General features: G+C 42.0%; 2 protein-coding genes across 4 annotated transcripts in view; both read left to right on the forward strand.

The window, feature by feature from the left end:
* The first annotated feature begins 3,102 nt into the window (after positions 1 to 3,102).
* On the forward strand, positions 3,103 to 5,801 carry LOC128734395 (cysteine--tRNA ligase, cytoplasmic). 3 transcript variants are annotated; one of them, XM_053828575.1, is made up of 4 exons: positions 3,103 to 3,253; positions 3,308 to 4,121; positions 4,179 to 5,111; positions 5,170 to 5,801. In XM_053828575.1, exons 2-4 carry the CDS (start codon positions 3,348 to 3,350, stop codon positions 5,665 to 5,667), a joined length of 2,205 nt encoding a protein of 734 aa, XP_053684550.1. In that variant the 5' UTR covers positions 3,103 to 3,253; positions 3,308 to 3,347; the 3' UTR covers positions 5,668 to 5,801. The 3 variants fall into 3 exon arrangements, with proteins under 3 accessions (XP_053684550.1, XP_053684551.1, XP_053684552.1); XM_053828576.1 differs by having other exon boundaries at positions 3,315 to 4,121; XM_053828577.1 differs by having other exon boundaries at positions 3,347 to 4,121.
* A 6,558-nt stretch (positions 5,802 to 12,359) lies between these two features.
* LOC128734439 (uncharacterized) overlaps positions 12,360 to 26,628 on the forward strand; it is a 32,945-nt gene continuing 18,676 nt past the window's right edge. The window contains exon 1 of the mRNA XM_053828640.1: positions 12,360 to 12,962. Within this exon, the coding sequence (XP_053684615.1) occupies positions 12,780 to 12,962 (183 nt within the window). The 5' untranslated portion in view covers positions 12,360 to 12,779. The remainder of the gene's footprint in view (positions 12,963 to 26,628) is intronic.

The following is a 26,628-nucleotide window of genomic DNA, read 5'->3' on the forward strand; positions in this document are numbered from 1 at the left end:
AACTTTATGTTCTATAATTAACTCGCGCTGCTTAAAGCTGCTGCAAGTTCTAAATCGAACTTTTACTTAACAACTCATTGGCAAAATTCACATTGCTTGTATACGACAAAGGTGACGCAGTGGATCGGTATAGGTTTACAACGCGGAGCACCCGGGTTCAAACCCAACAGCAGGCAAATGCAACGAATATAGAAGTTAGGTAGAAGTATAAAAATAGAACATAGAAGTGCTGCTAAATTTGTTTTTTCTTAGTTTTTGACAGTTTATTTCGAAGCTGCTTAGCGTTCTATGCAGTGAACCCAAGACAGCTTGAAAGTTCGGTTAATTACTTAAAAGTGACGCTGCTTAGCAAGTTATAGATTGATATACATAAAGCTGTTTAACCCTTGTTAGACACCATTATTCGAACTCTTGGTTACTTGGGTGTGCCCCTCTTCGTCTTGTTCCTACCAGATTCGATGCGAAAACCATTTTTGCAGGATAGTTGTCCGGCATTCTAGCAACATGTCCTGCCCAACGTATACGTCCAGCTTTAACCACTTTCTGAATACTTGGTTCGCCGTACGGACGCGCGAGCTCGTGGTTTATTCTTCGCCTCCATACACCGTTCTCTTGCACTCCGCCAAAGATGGTACTTAGCACCCGCCATTCAAAAACTGTGCTACGAGTGCTCGTAGGTCCTCTTCTAGCAGTGTCCACGTTTCGTGCCCGTAGAGGACAACCGGTCTAATTAGCGTTTTGTACAGTGTGCACTTTGTACGGGGGCTCAAATTGTTCGACCACAAGTGTTTGTAGAGTCTGTAGTAGGCCCGACTTCCGCTGATAATACGTCTTTTAATCTCACGACTGGTATTGTATACGGTCGAACTCGTCGACTACCTCGAACTCATCCCCGTCGATTACCACGGTACTGCCCAAGCGAGCCCTGTTGCGCTCGGTCCCACCCGCCAGCATATATTTCGTTTTAGACGTATTTATCTTCAATCCAATCTTCTCTGCTTCGCGTTTCATTCTGATGTGCTGATCTTCCACCGCCTCAAATCTTCTCCAAAATTTTCCATAGCTTTTGTCGGTATACGCTATCATATGCGGCTTTGAAATCGATGAACAGGTGGTGCGTGGGGACTCGTAATTCGCGGCACCTCTGGAGGATCTGTCACATGGTGAAGATTTGGTCCGTTGTAGACCGAGCCTCCATGAAGCCGGCCTGGTAACTTCCCACAAATCTATTGGCTATTGGCGATAGTCGATGGAAGATGACTTGCGACAGCACTTTGTAGGCGGCATTCAGGATAGTGATCGGTAGTTCTCACAATCCAGCTTATCACCTTTTTTGTAGATAGGGCAGATAACCCCGTCTTTCCACTCCTCCGGTAGTCGTTCCGTATCCCAAATCTTGACAATCAGTTGATGCAAGCAGCCGGTCAACTTATCCAGGCCCAAGGGGTGTCTCACTTCGCAATTTTGCATTAGCTTTTTACATCATTTGCATCCATTGCAAAAATGCAAGCGAGATTTTTTTGCTACAAATTTTTTTTTATTGGCTGCAACCTTGGATGCAAAGCGATATTTGCAGTGATTGCAGCAGTGAATATATTTAATATAAATCTAGTGAGACGCCCCTAGTCCAGGCCCATTTTAATAAGTTCGGCTCCAATGCCATCCTTTCCCGCTGCTTTATTGTTCTTCAGCCGCTGGATAGCTTCTTTAACTTCTCTTATCGATGGGGCTGGCACATCTTCGTTGCTTGTTACACCAATATGGTCACTTCCTCCGCTAACATGGTATTCCGCCTGTACGCCATTCAGGTGTTCATCGTAGTGCTGCTTTCACCTTTCGATCACCGCACGGTCGTCAGTCAAGAGACCTCCATCTTTATCTCTGCACATTTCGGCCCGCGGCACAAAGCCTTTGCGAGATTCGTTGAGTCTCTGATAAAACTTCCGTGCGTCGTGAAAGCGGAACAGCTGCTCGAGTTCTTCGCACTGCTTCTCCTCTTGGTGGCGCTTCTTCTCCTTGAAGAGTCGGGTTTGCTGTCTCCGCTTCTGTTTGTATTGCTCCACATTCTGACGGGTGGCTCTACGCAACATTTGTACCCGCGCTGCGTTCTTATCAGCCAATATCTGCTGGCATTCTTCGTCAAACCATTCGTTACGTCGATTTGGTGCCGCACGGCCTAGGACGTTCTCCGCTACGCTGTTAATGGCTGTTTTCGCGTCATTCCTACAGTCCTCAAGAGGTGCAGCCGAAACGAATTTTTTAAAACTCAACATTCATGATTTGGTGAAAAGAAACCCAACATTCTTGCAATGTGCATTGTTTAAAAAATCGTAGTAAATTCTAGAGTCAACGAAAAAATATATTTTTGCACCATTGTCACTCGTATTGGGACTACTTTCGAGAAAAAATAAGAAAAGGAGGGACGTATGATCTGACGGAAAACCTCTATTGAACGGACAAGAAGTTTTATGGATTGTGGCTTCGCAGTTTTCGCAAACTTCAGGGAGAATGTCCAAATTCGCAACGGAAAGTTTCTTATCAAATCGAGACGCGGTTCGAGAGGAAACTTGACAACGGCTCGACCAACATGAAGTTAATGTTTGCGTTAATTTGTAATGTTTCGAATGTTTAATTCGCACGATCGTGAAAAAGTATTCTGAGCCAGTGCCTTCAGCAAATTACGGCCGCAAAGTGGCCGCAAACCACTATAAAAGTTCGAGTCCGTTTAGTTATGTTCCACTTCAGCTGACGCAAAATTAAACAATGTTTACATTTTCAACTCGAACAACAAACAATCATGGATGTTTCCATATATAGTAACTTCTGCAATGAATGTCAAAAGATTGGGCCCACTTGTGCCCAATATCCGCCATTATCGCTCGTGCAAAGCTGAATAGAGTAGATTTTTACATTAAGGGGTGGCTCCGCTCGTTACTCCGAAAATATAATAAATTAGTATTTAGACTCCGACATTTCTTTATTCAACTGAATTATTGAGGAAATCGAGTGAACTGGCAGCTCTGCTGATGGTAAAAAACTTTGCTGTCAAATTTTTTTCACCGGCTGGCTGTCGGACTCCCAGAACACACACACAAACCGACGAGCAGAAATCTTTTGTGCAACACGACACGAGTTGAATCAAAAGAATCGAAACTTTATGGTTTTCCCTTTTAAATACAAAGAAAAGAACGCTTCGCGGAAATCGTGACTAATCTCGTGCTGCATTTAGCTACATTCGTTTCGTCAGTAAAAGGTATGTTTTGATGTTATCTTTGTGATATAAAATTCATTACAAACGTTTCATCAGCCAACAGTTTTTGCAACTGACCAATCTTTATCGTGACAGCATGGCAAAAAGAGGGCAACCAACGTGGCAACTGCCATCTCCGACTCAGGAAGAACCTAAATTACGCTTGTACAATAGCCTAACCCGCCAGAAGGAACTATTCGTTCCAAAAGATGGACGAAATGTGAAGTGGTACAGCTGCGGTCCGACAGTTTATGATGCCTCACATATGGGACATGCTCGATCGTATATTAGTTTCGATATTCTCCGAAGAGTGCTGACGGATTATTTCGGCTACAATGTACTCTACGTGATGAACATAACCGACGTGGACGATAAAATCATTAAGCGAGCCAGACAGAATTACCTATACGACCGGTATGTGGCAAAAACGACTTCACTGGAGGAACTTTTGAATGACAATCAAGAGGTTATGGAAGCTTTCTGTGTAAAACTCGGCACGACCAGTGATCCGGACAAAAAAGCCATGATGGAACGGATGCTGGAAAAGGTAACGGCCGCAGTGGGCAATCTAACGATTGCTGTCAAAGGGGGTGAAGCTGAACAAATCAAAGAAGCGCAGCAGCAGTTTTTGGAGGAAACCCGAGACCCACTTTCGGATTTACTGGACAAAAAAGAGGGAGCTTCGGTTAATGAAAATTCAATTTTCGAAACCCTGCCTCGATACTGGGAGGACGAGTTTCATAAAGATATGAATGCCTTGAACGTACTGGCACCCGATGTGCTGACCCGGGTTAGCGAATATGTCCCGCAGATCGTAGAATACATTCAGAAGATAATCGATAACGGGCTAGCGTACGAGGCCAATGGATCGGTAAGTGAATATGGTTTGAATTGGTTTTTAAGTTTATCCATACCTTATCGGTTTTAGGTATATTTCGACGTGGCTGGATTTGATAAACGTGAAAAACATTACTATGCTAAATTGGTTCCGGAAGCCTACGGCGATACAAAATCACTGCAAGAAGGCGAAGGGGATTTAAGTACTGCTGAAGATAGACTCTTGGAAAAACGCTCTCCTAACGACTTCGCTCTTTGGAAAAGCAGCAAGTCGGGCGAGCCATGGTGGGACAGTCCCTGGGGCAAAGGTCGTCCTGGTTGGCATATCGAGTGCTCTGTTATGGCTTCCGATATTTGCGGGGATTATTTAGACATCCACACCGGTGGTGTGGATTTAAAGTTTCCCCATCATGATAACGAGCTAGCTCAAAGTGAAGCTCATGATGGAACTTCCGAGTGGGTGAAGTACTTCTTGCATACCGGCCATCTCACAATTGCTGGCTGCAAAATGTCCAAGTCACTGAAGAACTTCGTAACGATCCAACAAGCTTTACAGAAGCACACGGCTGCTCAACTACGTCTAGCTTTTCTGCTTCACTCTTGGAAAGATACTCTGGATTATTCGGAGAACACAATGGAAATGGCCGTGCAATACGAACGTTTTCTGAACGAGTTCTTCCTCAATGTGAAGGACTTAACGCGCCATGTGGTAAGTGGTAAACCGCGTGATCAATTCAACCAATGGACTGCCGTAGAAGCGGATCTGCAGAGCAAATTCAACGCCGCGAAAAAATCAGTTCACGAAGCCCTCTGCGATAACATTGACACTCGGACAGTGCTGGACACTCTACGGGATCTGATTTCGCATAGTAACGTCTATATTCGTGACCATAAGCAAATGAATGCCTTATTGTTGAGGCGCATTGCCAGCTACATTACCGATTTACTGCACATCTTTGGAGCTATCAATGGACCCCGTGGAGGAATTGGCTTCCCCGTTGGTGGAACAAGCCAAAATGCTGATGTAGGCAATCAATAAAATATATTAAATTTATCTTGTTTAATTGACTGTGACTTTTTAGCTCGAAGAAACTGTCATGCCGTACTTGTCGGCTTTGGCCGAATTCCGCGCTCGTGTCCGCGAGCAGGCTCGAACACTAAAGGCGACTGCCATTCTCGATCTATGTGATCAATTGCGTGACGATATTCTGCCGAATCTGGGCGTTCGGTTGGAAGATCGCGAGGGTAGCAATGCGGCCCTAAAGCTTGTCGATCGGGACGTACTACTGAAAGAGCGGGAAGCGAAACGTGCAGAAGAAGCTAGAAAGACGGAAGAAAAGGAACGCAAGAAAGCGGAACAGGCGGCAGCTAACGCAGCCAAAGATGCACAACGTAAGATCGATCCGGTCGACATGTTCCGAGCGGAAACGGATAAGTATTCGGCGTTCGATTCGACCGGACTGCCAACGCACGATGCTGAAGGCAAAGAAATCAGCAAAGGGCAGCAGAAAAAACTGCAAAAGCTGCAACAGCAACAACAGAAACGCTACCAGGAATATCTGGATACATTGAAAGCTTGAAACTTATTATATTTATTGGCATTTAATGAACGTGATAAAGGTGATCAACGATGAAAAAAGTACTAACTAAACTATTGTTATAAAATATGTATTCATCGATAAATAAAGTACTAATTTTAATTATTGCTGCGGAAAAGTAACCACATGCACATTCTCTATACATTTTTCCCACGATTTCTCAACTTATCAAACACAGACGACATATGCATATACGAACTAGTTGTAAGACGGGATAAATTCGGATCGCACTGATTAAAAGCAAACACATGGATTGGCTATACAAATTCAACTGACTCGTAAATCTATTTGTTCCCTCACCTGTCACCTTTTATCCAACAATAAGCACAATGACAATCAATACAAAGGTCTGTTAAAGTTTATTAATATAATAGTAAATGCAAGTTAGGGTTGTTCATTAATTAATTTGAAATTCGTATCGCTTCAACATCGGACACCACAGCTTTTATTCCGACCCGGCAATAAGCTAATCTTCACTCGAACCATTAGATTGGGTTTTGTCATCGTCACTGTCTTCGACCAACCTGTTGATTAACCATGGCTTCATCCGTTCTGCAGCGAACACTGTCGACGTTCGACGCTGTGTCAACTGTACCCCAGGAACATCGGCTATCGAATAGCGATCATTTCCTAGCGCTTTCTGAACGACGTACGGCTCCTAGTATCGTGGTTCCAATTTCCGACTCTGCCCGGTGGCCTGCAGATCTTTTTCAACGAGCACGAGATCGCCTTCGTAGTATTTCCTGGGTGGCTTCCTCTGCTCATCGATGTATTTCTTTTGCTTCTGCTGCTCCACCTTTATTCTCGTTTGCACTAACTGTTTTAGTTCATCTGATCGACCTTCAGGGTACTCACTGGCGAACATCATCGTTAGCTGGTTTTCGACAATGTCTCGAGGATTGTAGCTGAAGAGAAGTGTGTTTGGTGACAGCTTGGTTGTGCTGTTGACCATCGAGTTCAACCCCCACTGAATCATTCGCAAATGTTTGTCCCAATTCTTGGTATCCTCCTTCACCATGCACCTTATAGAATCCAAAACGCTTCGATTGGCACGCTCTACTTGACCGTTGACCGCTTCGCATTCGGCGAAACCAGAAATTTTTCTTCACCGCTTCAATCACTTTATCCACTCCCTTATGACCAAGGTCATCATGGTAACATCGTGCCACTCGCCAACGTGCACGATTTGGTACCACCCACTTCAGTCCGTCACTGCATCTTCGCATCACGCCCTCCTCCTTCAGAGCATATTCTTTGTAAATTTGTCTGCCACTGTTATCCACGGATGAAGCTGATAAAATTTTCATAATCTCGTGCAGCTTTTCGTCCTCACGCTGCAACAGCTCCAGCCACTGATCTTCACGAATGCTCACTTTCATGACATGTGCCACTACTGGTTCCGGTTCTTCGCATTCCGGCTCTTCAACTGCATTACGGCTTAAGCAGTTTACATGTTTCATCTTTTTACCCTTCCGGTGCACTAGTTCATAGTCATATTCCTGTAGTTTTAATAACCATCTTGCCACTACTGGTAACATTTGCTTCTTCTCCACAGTCTTTTTAACGGCTTCACAGTCTGTTACGATCAGAAACTGTCTTCCTAGCAAGTATTTTCTATACCTTTCCACTGATTCCACAATCGCTAAAGCCTCTAGCTCATATAGCTATATTTTCGATTCTCGGTGTCAGACGTTTTGCGACTGAAATAGCTGATGGCATGAAGACCGTCATCCATCTTTTGCAGCAGAATGCCCGACAGTCCATGCGAGCACGCATCTGTGTGTAGTTCGATATCTTTTTCGGGATCGTACATAACTACAACCGATCGACTAATGAGCACTTCTTTAGGGTTCTGAAAAGCTTGCTACTGCTGTTCGTTCCAGACGAATTCTGCCTCCTTCTTGGTCAGTCTAGTTAATGGCTCCGCTGTAATACTGAACTCCTTCACAAACCGTCTGAAGTAGTTAGCGAGACCGAGAAACTCTCTAACATTTCTCACGTTCATTGGAATAGGAAATTCCCGAATTGCAACGACTTTCTCAATTCCCTGTCAAATCTCACCTTCACTTATCTCATGACCCAAAAAGTTGATCGATGCGTTTTGAGAAAATGCGTCTTCTCCAAATTAGCCATTAAGCCGTGTTCGCTCAGCCTGCCTAGAAATATTTCAAACTTCTTCATAACGTCTTCGATGCCCATGCGGAATGGAAAACGCGGTAAATTTACGATTGTTTTCCGCGATAGGGATTTGATGATACCCGCGGAATAAATCCATGGCAATAAACAAATGTCCTCCAACCAGTCTGTTTAGACAATCTTCGATTATTGGCATCAGCCATTTGTCTTTCACCGTTCTCGCATTTACGGCCCTGTAGTCGACGGCCATTCTCCAATCACCATTCTTTTTTCGTACAAGTACTGTCGGACTATTATATGGTGACTTCGACGGCTGAATTATGTTCGCTTCCATTAGCTCCTTCACTGTTGATTCAACTGCTTTCTCCCGAGAATATTCCAGGGGATATTGTTTTGTATAAACGGGGTTTTACGAACCAGACATTTCGATCACCATCTCGCAGTCCTTTGCCGTACCCTTTTCATGATAATTTTTTTAAACACATCTCGCCGGTCACCACTAACAGCTGCATCTTCATCTTTATAGTCATTGGAAACAATTTGTTCTATTCTGGCATTACCCTTTTTTTTTGATGAAACGTATGTCTTCACGGTCAAGAATATCTCGACCGATAATTACTGCATTAGCTTGTACGTGATTCGGGACTACATACACAGCCGATTCCAGATTTAAACCATCGACGATTAGCACTTCAGTGCTTTCCGTAACTGTTGACGCTTTTGCCAACATATAGAGATGGGTGGGTGCGCGGTACCTCCTAACCGCTTACTGGTTTGCTGCTAACCAGAGATGCCAGAAGTGAAGACATGTCTTCATTTTGAAGACATTTTGGTTACAAAATAGAGAAATGTCTTCACTTGAAGACATGTGAAGACATGTCTTCACCATGCAATTTAAATGGGCGGAAAGCCGAAAGCAGACAAATGAAGACATTTTTCCTTGATTCGTGAAGACTTTTCAAAAAATCACCTGGCATCTCTGCTGCTAACTGAACAGGTTCAGCGCAGCGGACACGGCAGACTGCTTCAGCGCAGTACTGTACACAGTGTGGGGAAAGCACGCAAAGGACAGTGGCAACAGCGTGCCACACGGAAAGGATAGCGGTGATCAGAGATGCCAGAAGTGAAGACATGTCTTCATTGTGAAGACATTTTGGTTACAAAAAAGTGAAATGTCTTCACTTGAAGACATGTGAAGACATGTCTTCACCATGCAATTTAAATGGGCGGAAAGCCGAAAACAGACAAATGAAGACATTTTTCCTTGATTCGTGAAGACTTTTCAAAAAATCACCTGACATCTCTGGCGGTGATAGCTAACTCGGGAAGCAACGTTCTTAAAAGAACGATGCCTAAAACTCTTCAGACAATGAGCAGCTATTCACCACTAGTACACGAAACACAAATCCAATGCGGCTCTCTTCGGCTTTCTCAGGATACTTGAAATGAGGGAACACTTTATCTTTCGATTAATACCGTATAATGGTCAGAAAACTTATGAACTAAATTGCGCTAGAGCGCCACTATTTATACCTAAAACTGCGCGCTGCAGACGCTGCTGGTCGCTGATTGGCTGGGGGCTGATTGGCTGATCGTATGCGTGGTAGGTTTTCGCTCGCTGTCCAACAGCGCGTACTTGGACGTGTTGGAACGTGTTTGCTTCCTCGTTGATGCGTCGTTCGTTTTGTCTCTGCGGTGGTGGCGTGATGCTTTGCTGCACGTAGAGGAATTTGATGATGCGTGGAATATTCCGTTCGCTAGTGCGAACAGTAACATTCACTTTATTCCCGCCGAACCCGATTAACACTAGATCACATCGTTCAATATTACTCAAAGCACGGCGGCAATTTTGCTTTATGGTAGTAATTGCTGATTCACAATCGTACAGCGAGTCTAGGTTACAGTCACCAATTTGCACACTTTTAACAAAATTGCTCTGTTGGTTGATCTCTTGCATGATTCTGGCTTTTTCCTTAGAACCAAACTTGCCACAGTTTTTCGCTATGTGGCCCGTTTGATTACAGCGAAAACATTTAACACTTTGTATTTTAGCACTGGTTTTCTCACTACAGGTTGCAGCAATGTGTCCCACAGTGCCACAACGATAGCAAGCAAGTTAGATGACCTCTCCAAGTGGACCTAGGCAGCAGGTCTCACAGTGAATGTAGCGAAAACTAAGTCTATGGTAGTGAACACTGACAATTCCACCAACTTCACAGTAGCGGGACTACAAGTTGAGCTGGTAGACGCCTTTCAATATTTTGGCAGCCAGACAACGCCCGATGGTGGTACCAAGACTGATATAGCCACACGGATCAGGAAGGCCAGGGATGCCTTTGCAGGTCAGCGAAACATTTGGCGCTCAAACCAGATCACTCTACGTACGAAACCCCGAATCTTTAATTCAAACGTTAAATCCGTACTGCTGTATGCCTGCGAAACGTGGTTCGTCTCAGCGGAGACAACGCAAAAACTGCAGGTATTTATTAGCCGGTGCCTGCGATATATCATTCGTGCCTGGTGGCCTGGCAACTGGATATCCCATGAGGAACTCCATCGTCGGTCTCATCAACAGCCAATAGTCACAGAAATTCGTGAACGTAGGTGGAAGTTGATCAGACACCCCTTGAGGAAAGGAGCGAACGAGGTCTGCAGAGAAGAACTCGACTGAAATCCACAAGGACAGCGTAGAAGAGGTAGACCCAGAGGCTCATGGCGATGCAGCTTAGCCAACGACATCCGGGCTGTAGACGAGAACCTGTCCTGGCGACAAAAGCCATGGCGGATAACCGTCAGCAGTGGAGATATCTGATTTTATCCCTTTGTTCTGCCGGACCGGCGGACATGGACACATAAGTAAGTAATTAAATCCTCAAAACCAGTCTCGAATCTGCTACAAACTCTACCGCAAGCCAGGGCATGAAGAATTTAACTCCTGGGTTTGGCTGAAATCGGCTTTCTCTGAAGCTTATTCCCCATCGAGTCAGAGACACATGCATCGCGTTTCGTCACCAATCTAGCTTTGTTTATCTTTGTTTATTATTTGGGGCTTCTGCTGGGCTCCCAGTGTTACCGAGCACACTTGTAGCCATTGCGAAACGGATTCGCCGTACAATACAGCGGTCAGTATTCAGTTTTTTCGCCAAAGCACAATCCGTGATGCTGAGATCAGCCTTGATTTTCCGAATGACCCTCAACCGCAGATCAAGAGTTCAACTCCAACGTCTGACCTGTGGAGCCAGCGCTTTGCAGACAGCCCTGAGAGTTTCATTGCACCCCTCAATTACTCACACCACAGCTCTTTCCGAATAATCCGTCAGCTCCGCCGATAATTATCGGCATCACGCATCAGCTTTGAATTTTATCACGAACAGAACCTCATTGTGAACATCAGAATTCGTTCAAAAATTGAATATTGACCATTGAGTGTGTTCGATTTAGCGGGTATAGGATGCCTGGGGACACCAGGAAGTATTCAAAATATTATAACCACGAAAAGGGAATACTTTAAAGTAGTGTTAGTGGCTTTAAAGGCAGCAGAAGGTGCTATTTTGCACTTTTACGTTGCACCCGATATTCGTATATTCAGCGATGCTATGAAACGTGAATGTATGTAGCTCATTGTTATAGGCGAGTTGAATCACTCGCGTCGCTGTTTTCTCATGATAAAGTGATAAAACCGTTTACCGATGCTCGGTGTATATATTCATTTTACGCGTTTTGCAACCTCTGCTCAACCTGCATGATGAATATCTCGAAATCACGTGTCCTTTAAACTTAAAAAATATACCGAGCAAAACTGTTTACAAATAACACAGCGCTACTAAAAGCTAGCCCCACGGCCACCGGGAGCGCCGCTATCGCCAAAATAAAGTGCCCAATTTCTAAATGATCCCATCTTTACTATATAGAACCGATTCAGCAAATAAGTCATCCAATATGTCCCGCATTCATCAAAAAAAATCTCACTTTATTCTAACGACACCCAACTTTCTCCTCTCGTCGCAGATTTTTCGAACGTATTTAAAAAATAAAAGTTTGTATTGCCCTTATCCACCTTTTCGCGTCCGTAATGGAGGCTAGTGGGTATAACTTTCGGAAAACCTTAGCATGCCTTTGGCAACTTTATTCACGTCAAGTTGATATTTCCAGGCTTAATTGCTGTTGTAGAACTTTCAAACATACGTGAGCGGAGTTCCCAAAAGCAAATAAACATTGTCGAAAAGTATACCCACTAGCCGCCATTAAGCGCGCGAATAGGTGGATAAGGACATATTTTAGTGCTTGGTCCATGGGTATTTCAGTTTTTACAAAAAAGTTTATTTACAATTACAAAGTTATCACATACCTGGTACATATCAATTTACTTTGGAACCTAGCTGCAAATAAATTTGACTGTCGGAGTTGAATTCACGCAAAGAAAAAGGGAGAATCAAGCAAAATGTCAAAATATGTTCATTTCAAGCAGTCCGTGTACTTCTCGGGCTCGGCGGATCGCTTCCGAAATCGGCTCAGTGAGTAGTGAGCTGGTTGTCCGTCGAGAGGTATTCCTTCGCACCAGATCAGACCGGATCAAGACCTTTTTTTTATGGAATTCCAGATTCTATAATCTTAATCGAATCGCTTAATTCGCACACCAATCGAAAAGTGCTGGAAGACGTAAAGTGAAGTTCTATACCGTGTTGATAGTACCTAATATTGCGCAGGAAGTAAACAAGAATATTCATCGAATGTGCAGATAGTGAAAAGAAGTGTAGGTAGTGGATATCCGAGAACATTGTGCAAAAAAAATTCGACAAATTGCTGCGGAGATAAAAGAGTAATCGGAATTTTTATTTTTCCGACTTAAGTTTGTTTTCCTGCATGTGGTATTAGGATTATAATTATAAGTGAAATATTGTGATAAGTGCTGGAAGCAGGCGTAGTCTGAATTGCACAAAGAGCGCATCGGTGCAAACATGTCCATCAGCTGCAAGTGCTTGAACGTCGTGGTAAAACTGGCCGAAACGGAGCCCGAATCTCTGGCCCGGTTTGATTTGGATGCATATTTGACTCGGAAACGACAACAGCAGCAGCTGGCGAAGGATTCGGCCACAAAAGCGACGACACCCAGCGACGACCATTTTCTATTTTTCAAAGAGGTGAGTGCTGCTGTTGGTGTTTTTTTTATGTCTCCCGTTTTCGCTTTTCCTGTCTGTGTGTTTGTTGTTTATTTCACATCCACTGCCCTGCTGTGCTATAGCTCATCAGACATCAGCACAGGCACACGACGGCAGGCAGCTCAAAAACAACTTGGTTCGATCTGTTTCGTCGTATTACGAGAGAGTTGTTCCTCCGTCCGATTCGGCGGGCTCTGGAAAGTGCCGCTACGCAATGGTCGCTCAGCGTTGTTCATGGATATCGGATAATATTTCACGATTTTAGTAGCGTTTAGAAAATGCTCAAATATTATCAAATTACTGCTATTTGATTTATAAAAGTATTGCCTGATAAAATGTTTGTTCTTCGTTGTATCAACATATTCTGTTTCGTTTTCATTTAACCTTGAAACAGATTTTGCCCAGATTAAGAAAACAAATACCAAAGCTATAGGTACCTACTATACTTTGGAAAGGAATCTATGAATATTAAGATGCAACAAAATTTTGTTAAGTCATGTTATCGTATAGAAGTCTGAACAACAACCAAGTTCAGTACTAATCTTCAAATATGTAGTATGCCATTCAATGATTCAAAATACGAAAAGCAAAATATTTGCAGTAGTTCAGCTTCTTCGGTCTTAGACAAAATCTTCGAACTTCAGATGTGGGTTCCAGGGTCCCTAAGATGTACTAATCAGAGCAAATTAATACTACGTGACGCTGGTATATCGTTGTGCCCGATCCATAACTATCAAAATATGCTAAAATCTGAAAGTAGAACGAGACCTTGAATAAGCTACCAGTCCTGGTAGGGGTTCCATTTTTGCTTTCAAATTGGGACAACAAGCTTGCCCTATTTTTTTGGCTGGCAATTTTTTTTGAGGCAGTTTTATTATTAAAATATAGATTATTAACTTTTATTTTGAACAAAAAGGTTTCTTGAACAAAAGGCGAATAGAAACGAACTGCAACGGGCTTCTGTACAATTTAACGTCGTCTTCGTATCGGCATATACACCGGAATACATAAACAGTTTGTGTTTTCAATGTCAATCCTGGCAAACTGAAAAGCAATAATTAGCTGATACAAAGAAAAATGATCCACATTTGCTTTGTGCAGTGTTTGTACGAATCAGCGTAGATATCAAAAGCTTTGTGACTTTTGTGATCAGTATTAATCTGAATGTTGTGGAATGGTGACCAAACAATGAAGCCTGTTTGTTAAATGGTTTTAGTGCGACTAGTAATGCGCTCTAAAGAATAAAAAGTAACCATAAAAACCGTTATCTATTTGAAATACGAAACCTTGCTTTATTGTAGTCAACATGGAAGCGCAGTTTCCAAAATTAACTTCCAGGTCACAAACCTACGTCACTTGCAGATAGGACCTGACCAGACATAGTGTAACTGAACTTAACTGGTTTCTTTGCTAGGTGCAAGCAGATAGTAAAACTTTTGAGTGCTGCCCGAAAATGTCTGGAACACCAGCCGCTTAAGCTCACTATAATCTGCAGCATTTCGATTCGAGCAAAGTTTAAAGAATTAACGTCACCCAAATAAAACTTTCAGCAACCATTCAGAAATAGGAAATATTACAGCAAAGATAAATAGCGTGAAAAGCAAAGCTCCCAAAATACTACAATGTGGAACTCTGGAGTCATCCGAGAACTGTACTGAAAGATTCTTTACTGGTGCCAGAAATATATATGTAGCGAAAAAGAACGGTGCCAAAAACGAGAAGTCGAACCAATGCCGCCGGAAAGGATCGACTGGGGTAGAACTTTACAAAAATGGCAAAGAACCACTAGCAACAGAACTTCACAAGATAATTTCAATGACTTGGGGGGAGGGATCCCAGATTTGCTCTCTCTGATTTTGCTACGTCGTCTATCCCGAATAAAGAGACAATTCGCAGGTCAGTATCAGGCGGGCTGTTGCTGCTGCTACAAATCAAATTTTTGCTCTCCGATAAATCCTCCGGAAATGTCAGAAGAACAACGTACAACGTATTTCAGGGCAGCACGATACAGTCGAGCGCGAACAACTATAGCAAAATAATGCACGAAAACAGTATTCCGAACAAACTGACGCGGGTGATCGAACCTACTCTGGATCAAGTGTTGTGCTAAGTGCGTGTTTCTATTTAAAGTGTGATTCAACGAGCGGGTATCGAAACGAGAGAAACGATCTTCAGTAAGAGTACCCCACTCCCTGCCTTCGCACACGACCTCGACATCATTACTAGTAATCATGGAACGGCGGAAACAATCTATGCCAGACTAAAAACGGAGGCTAAGAAGATCGGGTTACAAATCAATGCGTCGAAAACCAAATATATGGTAGGAAGCGGCTGCAGAGAAAACAACGTTTGCCTCCCACAGACAGTAACTATTGATGACGATGAATTGAAAATGGTTGATAAGGTTATTTATTCGGGATCTCTGGTTACCACCAACAGTCGTACGAGTAAGGAGATTCAACGACACATTCAAGCTTTTCTCTCTGCAGGACGCTTCGATCAAAGAAATTTGTGTGAGTTCACTACAAGAGTCACAGAATGGATGAAGACAGGTTACCAAGTTGATTGCGCGTATACAGACATGACGAAGGCCTTCGATCTTGTAGGAATTCAGGAAGTGTTGAGCGCGGTAGCGCATGCTGGCATTGGTGATTCGTTGATGAGGTGGATCCATGGATACTTGGCCGGAAGAAAGCAATATGTTAGTTAGTTAGAAGGTGCATGTTCCGAACCACATACTGTAACGTCAGGGGTACCGCAAGGTAGTCATTTGGGACCACTTCTGTTCATCATACTAATGAATGAGCTGCCTACCGTAATTAACAATGCTCTTATATTAATTTACGCGGACGATGTGAAGCTTTTTTATCCAGTTAGAAAAAGGGAGGATTGCTTAATGCTCCAAAGTGACTCGCAAGTTTTTTGGCAATTCTGTTGTAGATTCAAACTACAAATCAATCACAAAAAATGTTCTACAATAACGTTTACCAGTTGTTCGAGCCCAGTTGTATTCGATTATACCTTAGATTGAAATGTGATAAAGAGGATGAGTAAGGTTAAGGACTTAGGAGTTAACCTAGATACAGGTCTAACTTACAACGTTACGTTAATTACCACGTTAATACACTGGTTTCGGAGTGTCTTGCAGTTTTTATTGTGGTGAGGAAATTTGCAACAGAACTAGATGATCCTTACACATCCAAGCGTTGTGTGGAGGCCAGTGTACGCTACATTGAGTCCGTACAGAACAATTTTATTAAATTTGCTGTGAGAAATTTAGGATGGAGAGGGCATCTGCCAGAATATAGAGACTTGTGCGCCCTCCTACACACATTGGAAAGTAGATACCAGATTGCGGACATTGGTTTTTTTTCTCAATCTGCAGAGGGGACGATATGATAGTGATTATTTAAAATCTAGGATAACAGTGAACCAAAGTTCGGTAGTTCTTAGGAGACCTAGGCTCTTCACCTTAGACAATCGACGAGCTAATTATACACGATGCTCATGAATAACTTTAGAAATGTAATTAATCTTAATATGTCATTGGACACTATAAAGCAAAAACTTAGGATATTTTTAAGAGGCCAATTATATTAATTTTGAATTAGATGACGGGCAAGCCCATATATCTGGACAAATAAATAAATAAATAAAGAGCATGCACTGCCGTATAAAGCTGACGATGTACAAAACGCTGATGAGACCGGTAGTCCTCTACGGACTTGAAAAAGTAACTTTGCTTACGGAATACATACGTGCATTTGCCGGTTTTGAGCGAAAGGCGTTGCGGACTATTTTTGGCGGAGTACAAACGGATAGCGGGGAGTGGTGTAGGCGTATGAAACACGAGCTGCAGGCATAACTTGGAGAGATTCCCATTGTACACCTGTCGAAAGTTGAGAGACTACGGCGTGCCGGCCACATCGCAAGGATGCCGGACGATTGTGCTGTAAAATCCGTTTCCTTCAAGAACCCCACCGGCACGAGCAAGTCGACCAGCTTGAAGCCGACTTGACCTAGGACCGAGTAGAGTGGAATTCTTGATATGGCAAGAGCCATTTTGGCTCTATGTTGCTAAAAGTTAAAGTGAAACTGTCTGTCTCTTTTAACTGTTACACTTAATTTTGTTCAGAACTAGCTCGGGCACTCAGCTCTTCCTCAGGGCCTCTTTGTCTCTCAGCGCTTTGTATATCTGTTATTTTCTGGAATGCAAGTAACAAGACCCTTTTTCTTCATTTAAACGGCTTTACTTCTCTTGATAACTCTCCCCGTCCGCTTATAAATCTATCTTCTTTTCAGAAATCCCTATAAAGAGAGATAAAGTTTTTTTTTTTTTGCCAAACCTCGTGATTTTAGTCATGACCTTGAAATGCGGTCAGGCACATATTAATATTTTTTTGAAACGGTGGATGAAGGGACGGTAAGGGAAAGTAATGAAGAAGGATTTTTTGGGAATGGAGGGGAAAGAGTGGAAAAGAAGGGAGGGGGGGTAATAGGTAGCTACGCTTTACAAGTTGTCGTTGTGACTCCTACCTTTTGTTCAATGCTGGAAGGTGCATGGGTCGAACCAGGCTATAATCTAAGATTATAACCGGAGGTCGCTTGTAATAAAGTAAAACAATCAGTGACCCGCTAAGACTGCTTAAAACCGGTCCTTTACCCTATAAAAGAATATAACACGGGGAGGAGTTCGAAATAAGGAGAGAGTGTTTTGTTTGTCTTACATTATGTAAATTGCCGGATCGATAACAAATGTACAAATAAGATAAGAATTGAATCTAAAAGAAACGAAGGATTTTTTGGGAATGGAGGAGAAAGAACGGATAGCCAGCATACCAATCTTCTTGCTACCTTTAGTTCTTCAAGCTGTTACCACTGGAAGACACTATTATTGAGCTAAACTTTTGATTTTTTGCTTTAAAAGTTAAAGCGATGGAACTAATTTTGATCAGACCGAACATATTTTCACCCTCAAGGTGCTTTTTTAAGCAGTCCTGAAATCTGAACTTTTATACGCTCCCATAAAAAATCTCTCGAACTTTTCCCCCTATTCGGTGAAGTTCGCGTTCCTTTTCGCGACCTACTAATCGGCATCTGATGCGTAATTGGCATAGCGTATCGGCATAGATGCGTGAAATGCCATCTGTCTAAATTGTTTATCGGGGCATACACTCACCGCACCGTTCGGCAAACGGTATTCGTCGTCTCTTTTATTCTCTAGAGTTCTTATGGGAAACTGCGAGTTTGACGTCTCACTCGCTGTTCATAAGAATGGTGGTAGAACAAAGGAGGCAAACATAGCAGTGCACACGGTCCGACTACAAAACAGTGTTGTCAAAGCAAATAACATTGAAACACATCGTTGCTTCATTAAATCACTAAGAAAATCGTCGAAAATTATTGAAAAAACTGTTTTTGGACAACAATTTTTAATTCATCATAACACATGTCGGAAACACAGTAAATTGTGTTTGTGAAAATCAAAACTATTGTTAAGTGATTCAACTATTGTTAAGTGATTATCAAAAGATTTTAAAAATATGAATAAAAAAGTACATTTTTGGCTCATTTATTTTCAACTGATAAAAACAGGTGACACTGTCTAACTCGTTCCTTACTCTATGTACTTAGATTGGTTCTCCCCAAGTCGTTTTTATATTCCAGCCGCATCTCTCTTCGTTTTGGAAATTCTTATAATACAACAAACAAAGCTTTTCTTCCTCGTTTTGACGTCCCTTTGTACGTCTGTTTTCTCTCCGAAAATCCTATCAGTCCGAATGCAAGAGAAACGCAACCCCTTTTAGCCTTTTTGGATCTCCTACTTATTGGGGACCTTACCCCGTTTTGTCAACCTCCCAGTGCTGGTTCCCTTATGTCAACCAACATGCATGCCTAGTTTGATGAATAACGGTCAAGGCGTTCATACATACTCACGATCACAAGTAGGGTAAAAAACCGGTTTTAAGCAGTCTAAGCGGGTCACTGATTGTTTTACCTTATTACAAGCGATGGGTTGACTAAGTGGGGGATATCAGCATACCAATCTTCTTGCTATTTTTAGTTCTTCAAGCTGTTACCATTGGAAGACACTATTGTTGTGCTAAACTTTTTATTTTCCGCTTCAAAAGTTGGAGCGGTGGAACTAATTTTGTTCAGACCGAACATATTTTCACCCTCAAGGTGCTTTTTTAAGCATTTTCGGCTCATTTATTTTCAACTGATTATATGTACTGATGTACAACTGATTATATATGAAGCATATGTATTGCGTGTGCAAATGAATTTAAAAAAAGTCTCGTGGTTTTTGGCATTTCGGAAATTCCATTCGCGACGTTACAATGGACTAGTTCGATGTTGAAGTACTCACCATAGATTCTGATATGGTTTTATTAGCTGCAAAACAACCGCAAAGTTCGTTTATCCCTGGCCATGTTGGCCTAGCTGCAATTTTAAGATGTCGCTGTATAGAAATTTTAGCGCACCCATTATGTAAGATGTTCAATCACTCCTTACTTTACTTACTTATTCAGCTGAGAGCCGGGGTGACTCTTGCCGTATCAAGAATACCTCTCCATTGTACTCGGTCCTGGGCTACTCGTCGCCAATTCGTTGCGCGTCTCGACACACGCAAGAGACGACTTCAACCTAGTCGAGCCATCGTGCACGTTGAGCCCCTCTATTCCTGGTGCCGGTGGGGTTCTTGAAGAGAACGGATTTCATTACACAGTCGTTCGGCATCCTTGCGACGTGGCCGGCCCACCGTAGTTTCCCAACTTTCGCCAGGTGTACAATGGGAATCTCTCCAAGCAGTGCCTGTAGCTCGTGATTCATACGTCTCCACCACTCTCCGCTTTCCGTTTGTACTCCACCAAAAATAGTCCGCAACACCTTTCGTTCAAAAACGGCAAGTGCAGGTATGTCTTCCGTAAGCAAAGTTACTGTTTCAAGTCCGTAGAGGACTACCGGTCTTATTAGCCTTTTGTACATCGTCAGCTTGTGCGGCGGCGTATGCTTCTAGATCGAAACGTCCTGCGGAGGGAAAGTAGGCTCGATTTCCAGCTTGAATGTGCCGTTGAATCTCCTTAGGGGCCGTCCATATACCACGTGGACAGTTTAGAGGGGGGGAGGGGTATGAAAATGTCCACGCTTGTCCACGGAAGGGGGGAAGGAGGTACGGAAAATGTCCACGTGGCCAAGTTTTTTTTACAAAAAATAAATATTAGAAACAGAAATATTGAATTATTTATCCATATTAGCATCAACCATTGATCTATGTTTGGTTTTAAGCTCAAATAAATAGTATGCATTAGTACACATAGATGTTGATTGCCCGGCCTGAAAGTTGAAGTAATGCAATAATAAAGATAATATTATTTTACAAACCTTGCCTCTTTTGGGAAATGACAAAGGTAACGGAAGTATAGCCAAAATATTTGATCTCACTCTAATGTGCGTCACAGAACCCACGAATATTCACCAGTCACGTGACGTATTTAACATTTAGGTCGCACTTGCATCAAATATGAATTGCATTTTGCCTCAAAATCAAATGCAGGTCGTCACAAAAAGGGCATCCATGGGCAAGGATTCGCCTTCAAAAACTTTTACGAACCACATCACGTCGGAAGGGTCTTGTGTTGTGTTGAAGTAGATTGTCAAGCTCCGGTTAGACAGGGATACTCTTGACGGAAAAGAATCGTCAAGCGAAAGTCAAGCTGAAACGGACTTTCTTACAGTTGATAACCCAACAAACATTTTGGTTGTTAGCTATTAAATGCTATTATGGTAATTAGCTATTAAATTAAGCGCCTATTACCTGGTAATCAGCTATACAACGGTTGTATAAGGTACTATTCAACAAAAATGTTTGTTGGGAATGATTCGCAGTAGACACGATTACTATGAACAGAAGAATCAAGGTCATAACACCTTGCATATGATGTCAAGGTCGCTTGCAAAGGCTAGGAGTTGGCTATTCTTGCTGAAGATCGCTCCTCTCGTTTCGATGCCCGCTGGCCGGATCACACCTTCAATAGCGATATTAAATAGCTCTGCGCGATTCGAATGGAATCGAGAGTGTCCCCGAAACGCGCACGTAGCACATCACTCGCTCCAGAGTGGCTTTGATCAGCCGCGTCAGTTTGTCCGGAAAATTCGTGCATTATCTGCCATAACTGTTCGTGTTCAACTGTATCGTATGCTGCTCTGAAATCCACGAAAATATGATGCATGGGCACGTTGTACTCTCGATATTTCTGGAGGATTTGTCGGAGAGCAAAAATTTGATCCGTAGTAGCACGTACACATGCATTTAATGCTACTTGCAACCGAGATTGCGCGTACAGTGAACTTCCAAAAAGAAAAAACCTTAGGAAGTGAAATGAGATAATATCAGACTTTTAAAAAGTCTTGGTTTAGTGTGAGTATTAAGGAAAATAGTACTGACGTACAACGTACGAAAACTTGCAACTTTTCTGCACCGTTTAAATATAAATTTGCAGAGACTAAAACTGGATTGGAAGGTTATGCCGAGATCCAAACTACCGCCAACGAGTTTTAGTAAAGAGTTATTAAATTATTATGTACCTAGGATTTACGTGTTGGATTTATTGTTATCTATACCTATAAAAATGGATTTCAGTCTGCCCTACGTTCCTTATAGAATCGAAAACTACTGCACCGATCGGAGTGAAAATTTGCATTTGTTGGCACTTGGTGCCAGGGAAGGTTCTTATGATGGTTAGAGATCCTTCTCCCCACTAAGAGGGGGGGCTCTCATACAAATGAAACACAAATTTTTGAATAACTCGAGGACTAATCAAGCAAATGGGATAAAATTTGACATGTGGGTGTTTTTGGAGACAAGAATTTTTTCTATGGTGAATTGAGACCCCTCCCCACTTTAGGAGGGGGGGGGGGCTCCTATACAAATGAAATACAAATTTCCTCATAACTCGAAAACTCATTAATCAAATGGAACCATACTTAGCATGTGGGTGTTTTTGTAGGCAATTTTCGGAAAAGTCAGAAAAACCATGTGCCAATTCTGCAGAAATATTTCTGTTCTAAATTCTGTTGATAATGCATTCATTAGGTACAGTGATACAAACTCGTATTCGTACACCAACATGCAGAATTCGTCTTTCTACATTTGAAAGTTTAACAGATGTTTTGGGACATTTTATTTAGGTAAAATCATAGTGTCAAATGTCAATATTAAGGTGATATCTGGTTTTGGAAAAATGGTTTTATTAGAAAAAAAAGTTATAAATTAGCACATGCAAAAATCCACTCAAATTCATATTCGTACAGGACTCGAATTAACAGTTTTGATTTCGCAGATGTGGCCTAATTTCAAGGATTAGTATTTAGTATGGTATCTCTTGATCATTACAATTGTCTTTAGTCATTTTGGAATGCTGTCTATGAGTTTTTTCGTGGAAGTTTTGTCCCATTCGTCCATCAAGTGCTTTCTAAAATCGTTTTTGATAGAAATCTGATGGTTTCTAACTTTTTTGTCGAGATATTCCCAAAGGTTTCCATCGGGATGGATGTCTAGAGATTGCGTTGGAGTATATCAATAACTTTTGAGCAGTTGTAAAGTAACCATGTGCGTACCTTAAGTGTTTTGTGCTTTGAGTTATTGTCTTGATAAAACTTGAACCTTTGACTAAATCCCATTTTGTTGGCACTTGGCTTCAAATGTCCAAAGAGACATATTGGTCCATCCATCGATGAAGACTAAAATGCCAACACCTTTAGCATAGATCCACCCCTTTACCATCACTCCACCCCTGCCGTGTTTTACCGTTGCTTTCAGATTTTTTACATTTAGTTCTTCGTTTGGCTTTCTCCACACAAAACGGCGACCATCTAAGGCAAAAAAAAGGCAAAGCCACAACTTGAACCTTCTTTATCGACAGGCTTCGCAGCCGGCTATTAGAGTACAGGACGACAATTTACGGGGCTAGTGCAACGATCCCACCGACTCCCAGCCGAGATTCGAACATATGACGACTGGCTTGTCAACCATCTAAGTCAAAGATGTTAAATTTTAACTCATCTGTAAAAATAATATCTCACTGGGAAGATGTTTGGCTCGGATGGCCCAGATGGTCATCGTTTGCTATGGAGGAAGCCAAACGAAGAACTAAATGTAAAAATCTGAATGCAACGATAAAACACGGTGATATATATTTCAATAAATATACAGATATTTGCTAATTTTCCTAGAATAAATCGATTGGCTGAACTTGTTCGGAAGTCTTAAACAAAAATTGGATTATTGTAGCAAAATTAATGCCTTTTCTCAATACTGAGGAAGTTAAAAGAAATTAGCTTTAAACATATAAAGTAAATCCTAGTCATCGTTTCCACTGCGGTCAGTTTTACTGTCAAAAGTGCTCCGGACTTTCAAAGCAATACCCGGTCCGGTTCCGGATCAGTTCGTTCCGGTTCCAGTCCGATAAAAAATCGGACTCTAAAAATTCGTTCCGATCGGACTTCGGACCGGACTTTCCGGATTTTACCCGGCCCGATGTCGATCACTACATTGAAGTACGACAACACAAGAAGTATTCTGTAGCATGGTTTGAAAATTCAAAGCTTTAAGCCAACTTTTTGTACAAAATGTTGTAAAAAATCGTATCAAATACTTTCGAAGAATCAAGAAGTGTTAGGCCAATTTGGCCGTCCTTAGGTAAATCCTATGTCATCTATCGTACAGGGTACATTTTGTGTGGGGACTTGGGGAGTCTGTTCGACCACAATTGATTGTAAAGCTCTGCATTCACGGTCTTTTTGGGGGATGCCACAGTGTAAATAGCTGGATCGTTGACCATATTCAACGAAGCCGGCTTGATAAATGCACACAATATCGAGGGGAAAATTTATAGGCATATCATTGAGAACGGTAATCACTCGATAGTTCACGATCCAGCTTGTCGCCTTATATATCGGACAGAAAACCCATCGCTCCACTGCTCCGGTAGCTGTTCAGTATCCTATGTTCTTACAATCAGCCAGTGCAGACAAGCGGCCAGTTTACCCGGTCTCATAGTCCTCATATTTCTCGAATCTTTTCGGTATCACCCAGGGCAGTAGTCTTTGACCATGCTGTTTATAAACGATGTACCTCTTCTAAATCCGGATAATTGCTGCTGTTGTTAATGGATAATACCCGTTATGTAAAAATCGTTATCTTGACATCCATAAAAAGTTTCAGCACAATTCAAATTGACAAATTAAACAATAATATTTTATTTTCGTCATTTGCCATGGAATGTCTCCATAACTAAACAATCCATAAATATGCCGTCTGCGTACATTGTCGTCTTCCAGCTGTTTATGTTCTGATCGCCAGGAATATGCTTGCCTTGCGGTTATTGTATTTTACAGTCGTCGTAATTGAAAGTGGACCTCTCGTAAAGACTGCCCCCAATCACTATCGGAATCGGTTGACTAATTCTTGCTCTATCATCCATTTTTGTACTCGTCATGTACGCACGCTCTATCTCTGTCTCTAGAACCTCATCATTATCGCTTAATGTGACCACCTTTGATCTGTGGCTGCATGGTCCGATGGTGATGCGAAGGTTTGCGTCGACTTCATCGTCGCGGGGATGATCTTACAATATGCTAATGTTAGCCGATTTACACGCTAATTTAGCGATTACTGAACCGCAGTGAAATGCCGCACACCGGTGCGGTTATTCATTCTCGGCGGAAGAGAATGGCGACTAAAAATAGCCTATCATCGAATCGTTGACGTTGTCGCCGCCGCCGCCGCCAGAAATGTAAGTCCGTTTCGGTACAGTATCGGTGAGGCAAACAACACCCCGTAGCCCGGTCAGTAAAACCTCAGATGGAAAGTAAAATATTTTGACTGGCGCTAATCACAACAATATGGTATATTTTTAAAACAGCGACCGTAAGAGCCGTATACTCATTCACTTTCGATTTAGTGCATCGATTCGGGCAAACAGCTTCTCCATAGCGAGTTTAGTCGAGTTATGCAAGATTCGTCGTTCAAAGTTTTACGGAAAATAATAACTAATCATGTTGTTTTCACCGGAGGAAGAGTCAGTAACTTTGACGTAAGAAAGTTTAGAAACAAACCTATACAACGTCCCATCAATAAACAAAGTAAAAATCGTTAAAAAGTCGCCACGTGTTTAACAACATACTGATTTCTTTATTTTGGTACATCAATCACCGCCAATGTTGATCTGATTTCAAGATAGTTTATATAGAAGTGAGCTATAATCTAACCTCATAAAACTGATGCACTAATAAAGGAAGACACATTCGCACTGCTGGGTGGAATATTCAATCTAGCACACGAAAGGCAAAAAGATGGATACGTTTATTCCAAAAATAAAATGAGCGCGATAAACCGGTAAACACAACAGGATCATTAATAAAAAGAAAAGACGACCGCCGGCCAAGATATTAGGTGTATCTACTCGTCTGAGTAGGTCAACTTGCGTGGGTTTTCTAGTATATGTTTACTTCCTATTTTGCAGCGTTGTTTACTCATCTATCTAATTGTTGTTTTTTTTTTCAAACTATTATTATTTTATTTTATGCGGTTCGCTACAGCAATTAGCAATGGGGAACACGAGTTGTTCCCTGATGTACGTAGGTACTGGTGTCACAAAACAAAAAAAGTGTCCATGAACATCATGGCAAATCGCTTGACGGGTTGTTTTTGTTTTCATTTGCCACACCCCAAGGTTATTTTCTCTTTTTCAAGATCTTTGTTTTTGTTGAGAACAGATGATTGATGCACGGTTTAGTTTTACAATCACATTGCCGTAGAAAAAGGTTGCGGTGTTTCAAATGTTGATTATGCATTTAGGCGAATCGTTCAATTGAACTTTTTAATCAGTATATTTTTGTTACCACATTTATCAAAGTAAAATAAAACGAAAATGCGATCAAAATCCAGGAAGAAAAAATTGTTTGTATTTTGGGTATTTCCCAAAAATCTAATACAAAATGGACCGAATGGTCCCTTCAATTTCATAACATTTTGTTTGCGCACATAGCTAAGCCACCCAGGAAACCTCGAAGTCACCTCGAGGAAACTCGTCGTCAATTCGTTAGCCGTCTCTACACATACATGTCGGCTTCAAGCTGGTCGAGCCATCTAGCACGTTGGGCTCTGGCGCCGGTGGCGTTCTTGAAGACTGCTAATAGTTCTTGCAACTCGTGCTTCATACACCTGCACCATTTTTCGCTTTCTGTTTGTATTCCATCAAAAATAGTCCACAATACAACTCATCAACCTTATTGAATTTCTTGCCGTCAATAGTCAGTGCTGGTGGGAGGCGAATTGTTTTCCTTGGAGCATCTTCCTATCATGTAATTGATTTTTAATGCATTGTAACCCAATCCTCCTAGCCTACGTTCTTAGTCTGGCGTAGATTGCCTCCGCCGTTCCAAGGTTTTATTTTAGTAATGTCGTCTGGGAAGGCTAGGAGTCGGCTACTTTTGTCGAACATCATTCCTTTCGTTTTCCAGACCACACCTTCAATAGCCATGTTAAAATAAAATGCAAGATATCTCCTTGTCACTACCGTCTGCGCAATTCGAAAGGACACGACAGTACCCTAGAAATATGCACGTAGTACATCACTTGCTC

Source organism: Sabethes cyaneus, chromosome 2, assembly GCF_943734655.1.
Source record: "Sabethes cyaneus chromosome 2, idSabCyanKW18_F2, whole genome shotgun sequence".
Lineage (NCBI taxonomy): Eukaryota > Metazoa > Arthropoda > Insecta > Diptera > Culicidae > Sabethes > Sabethes cyaneus.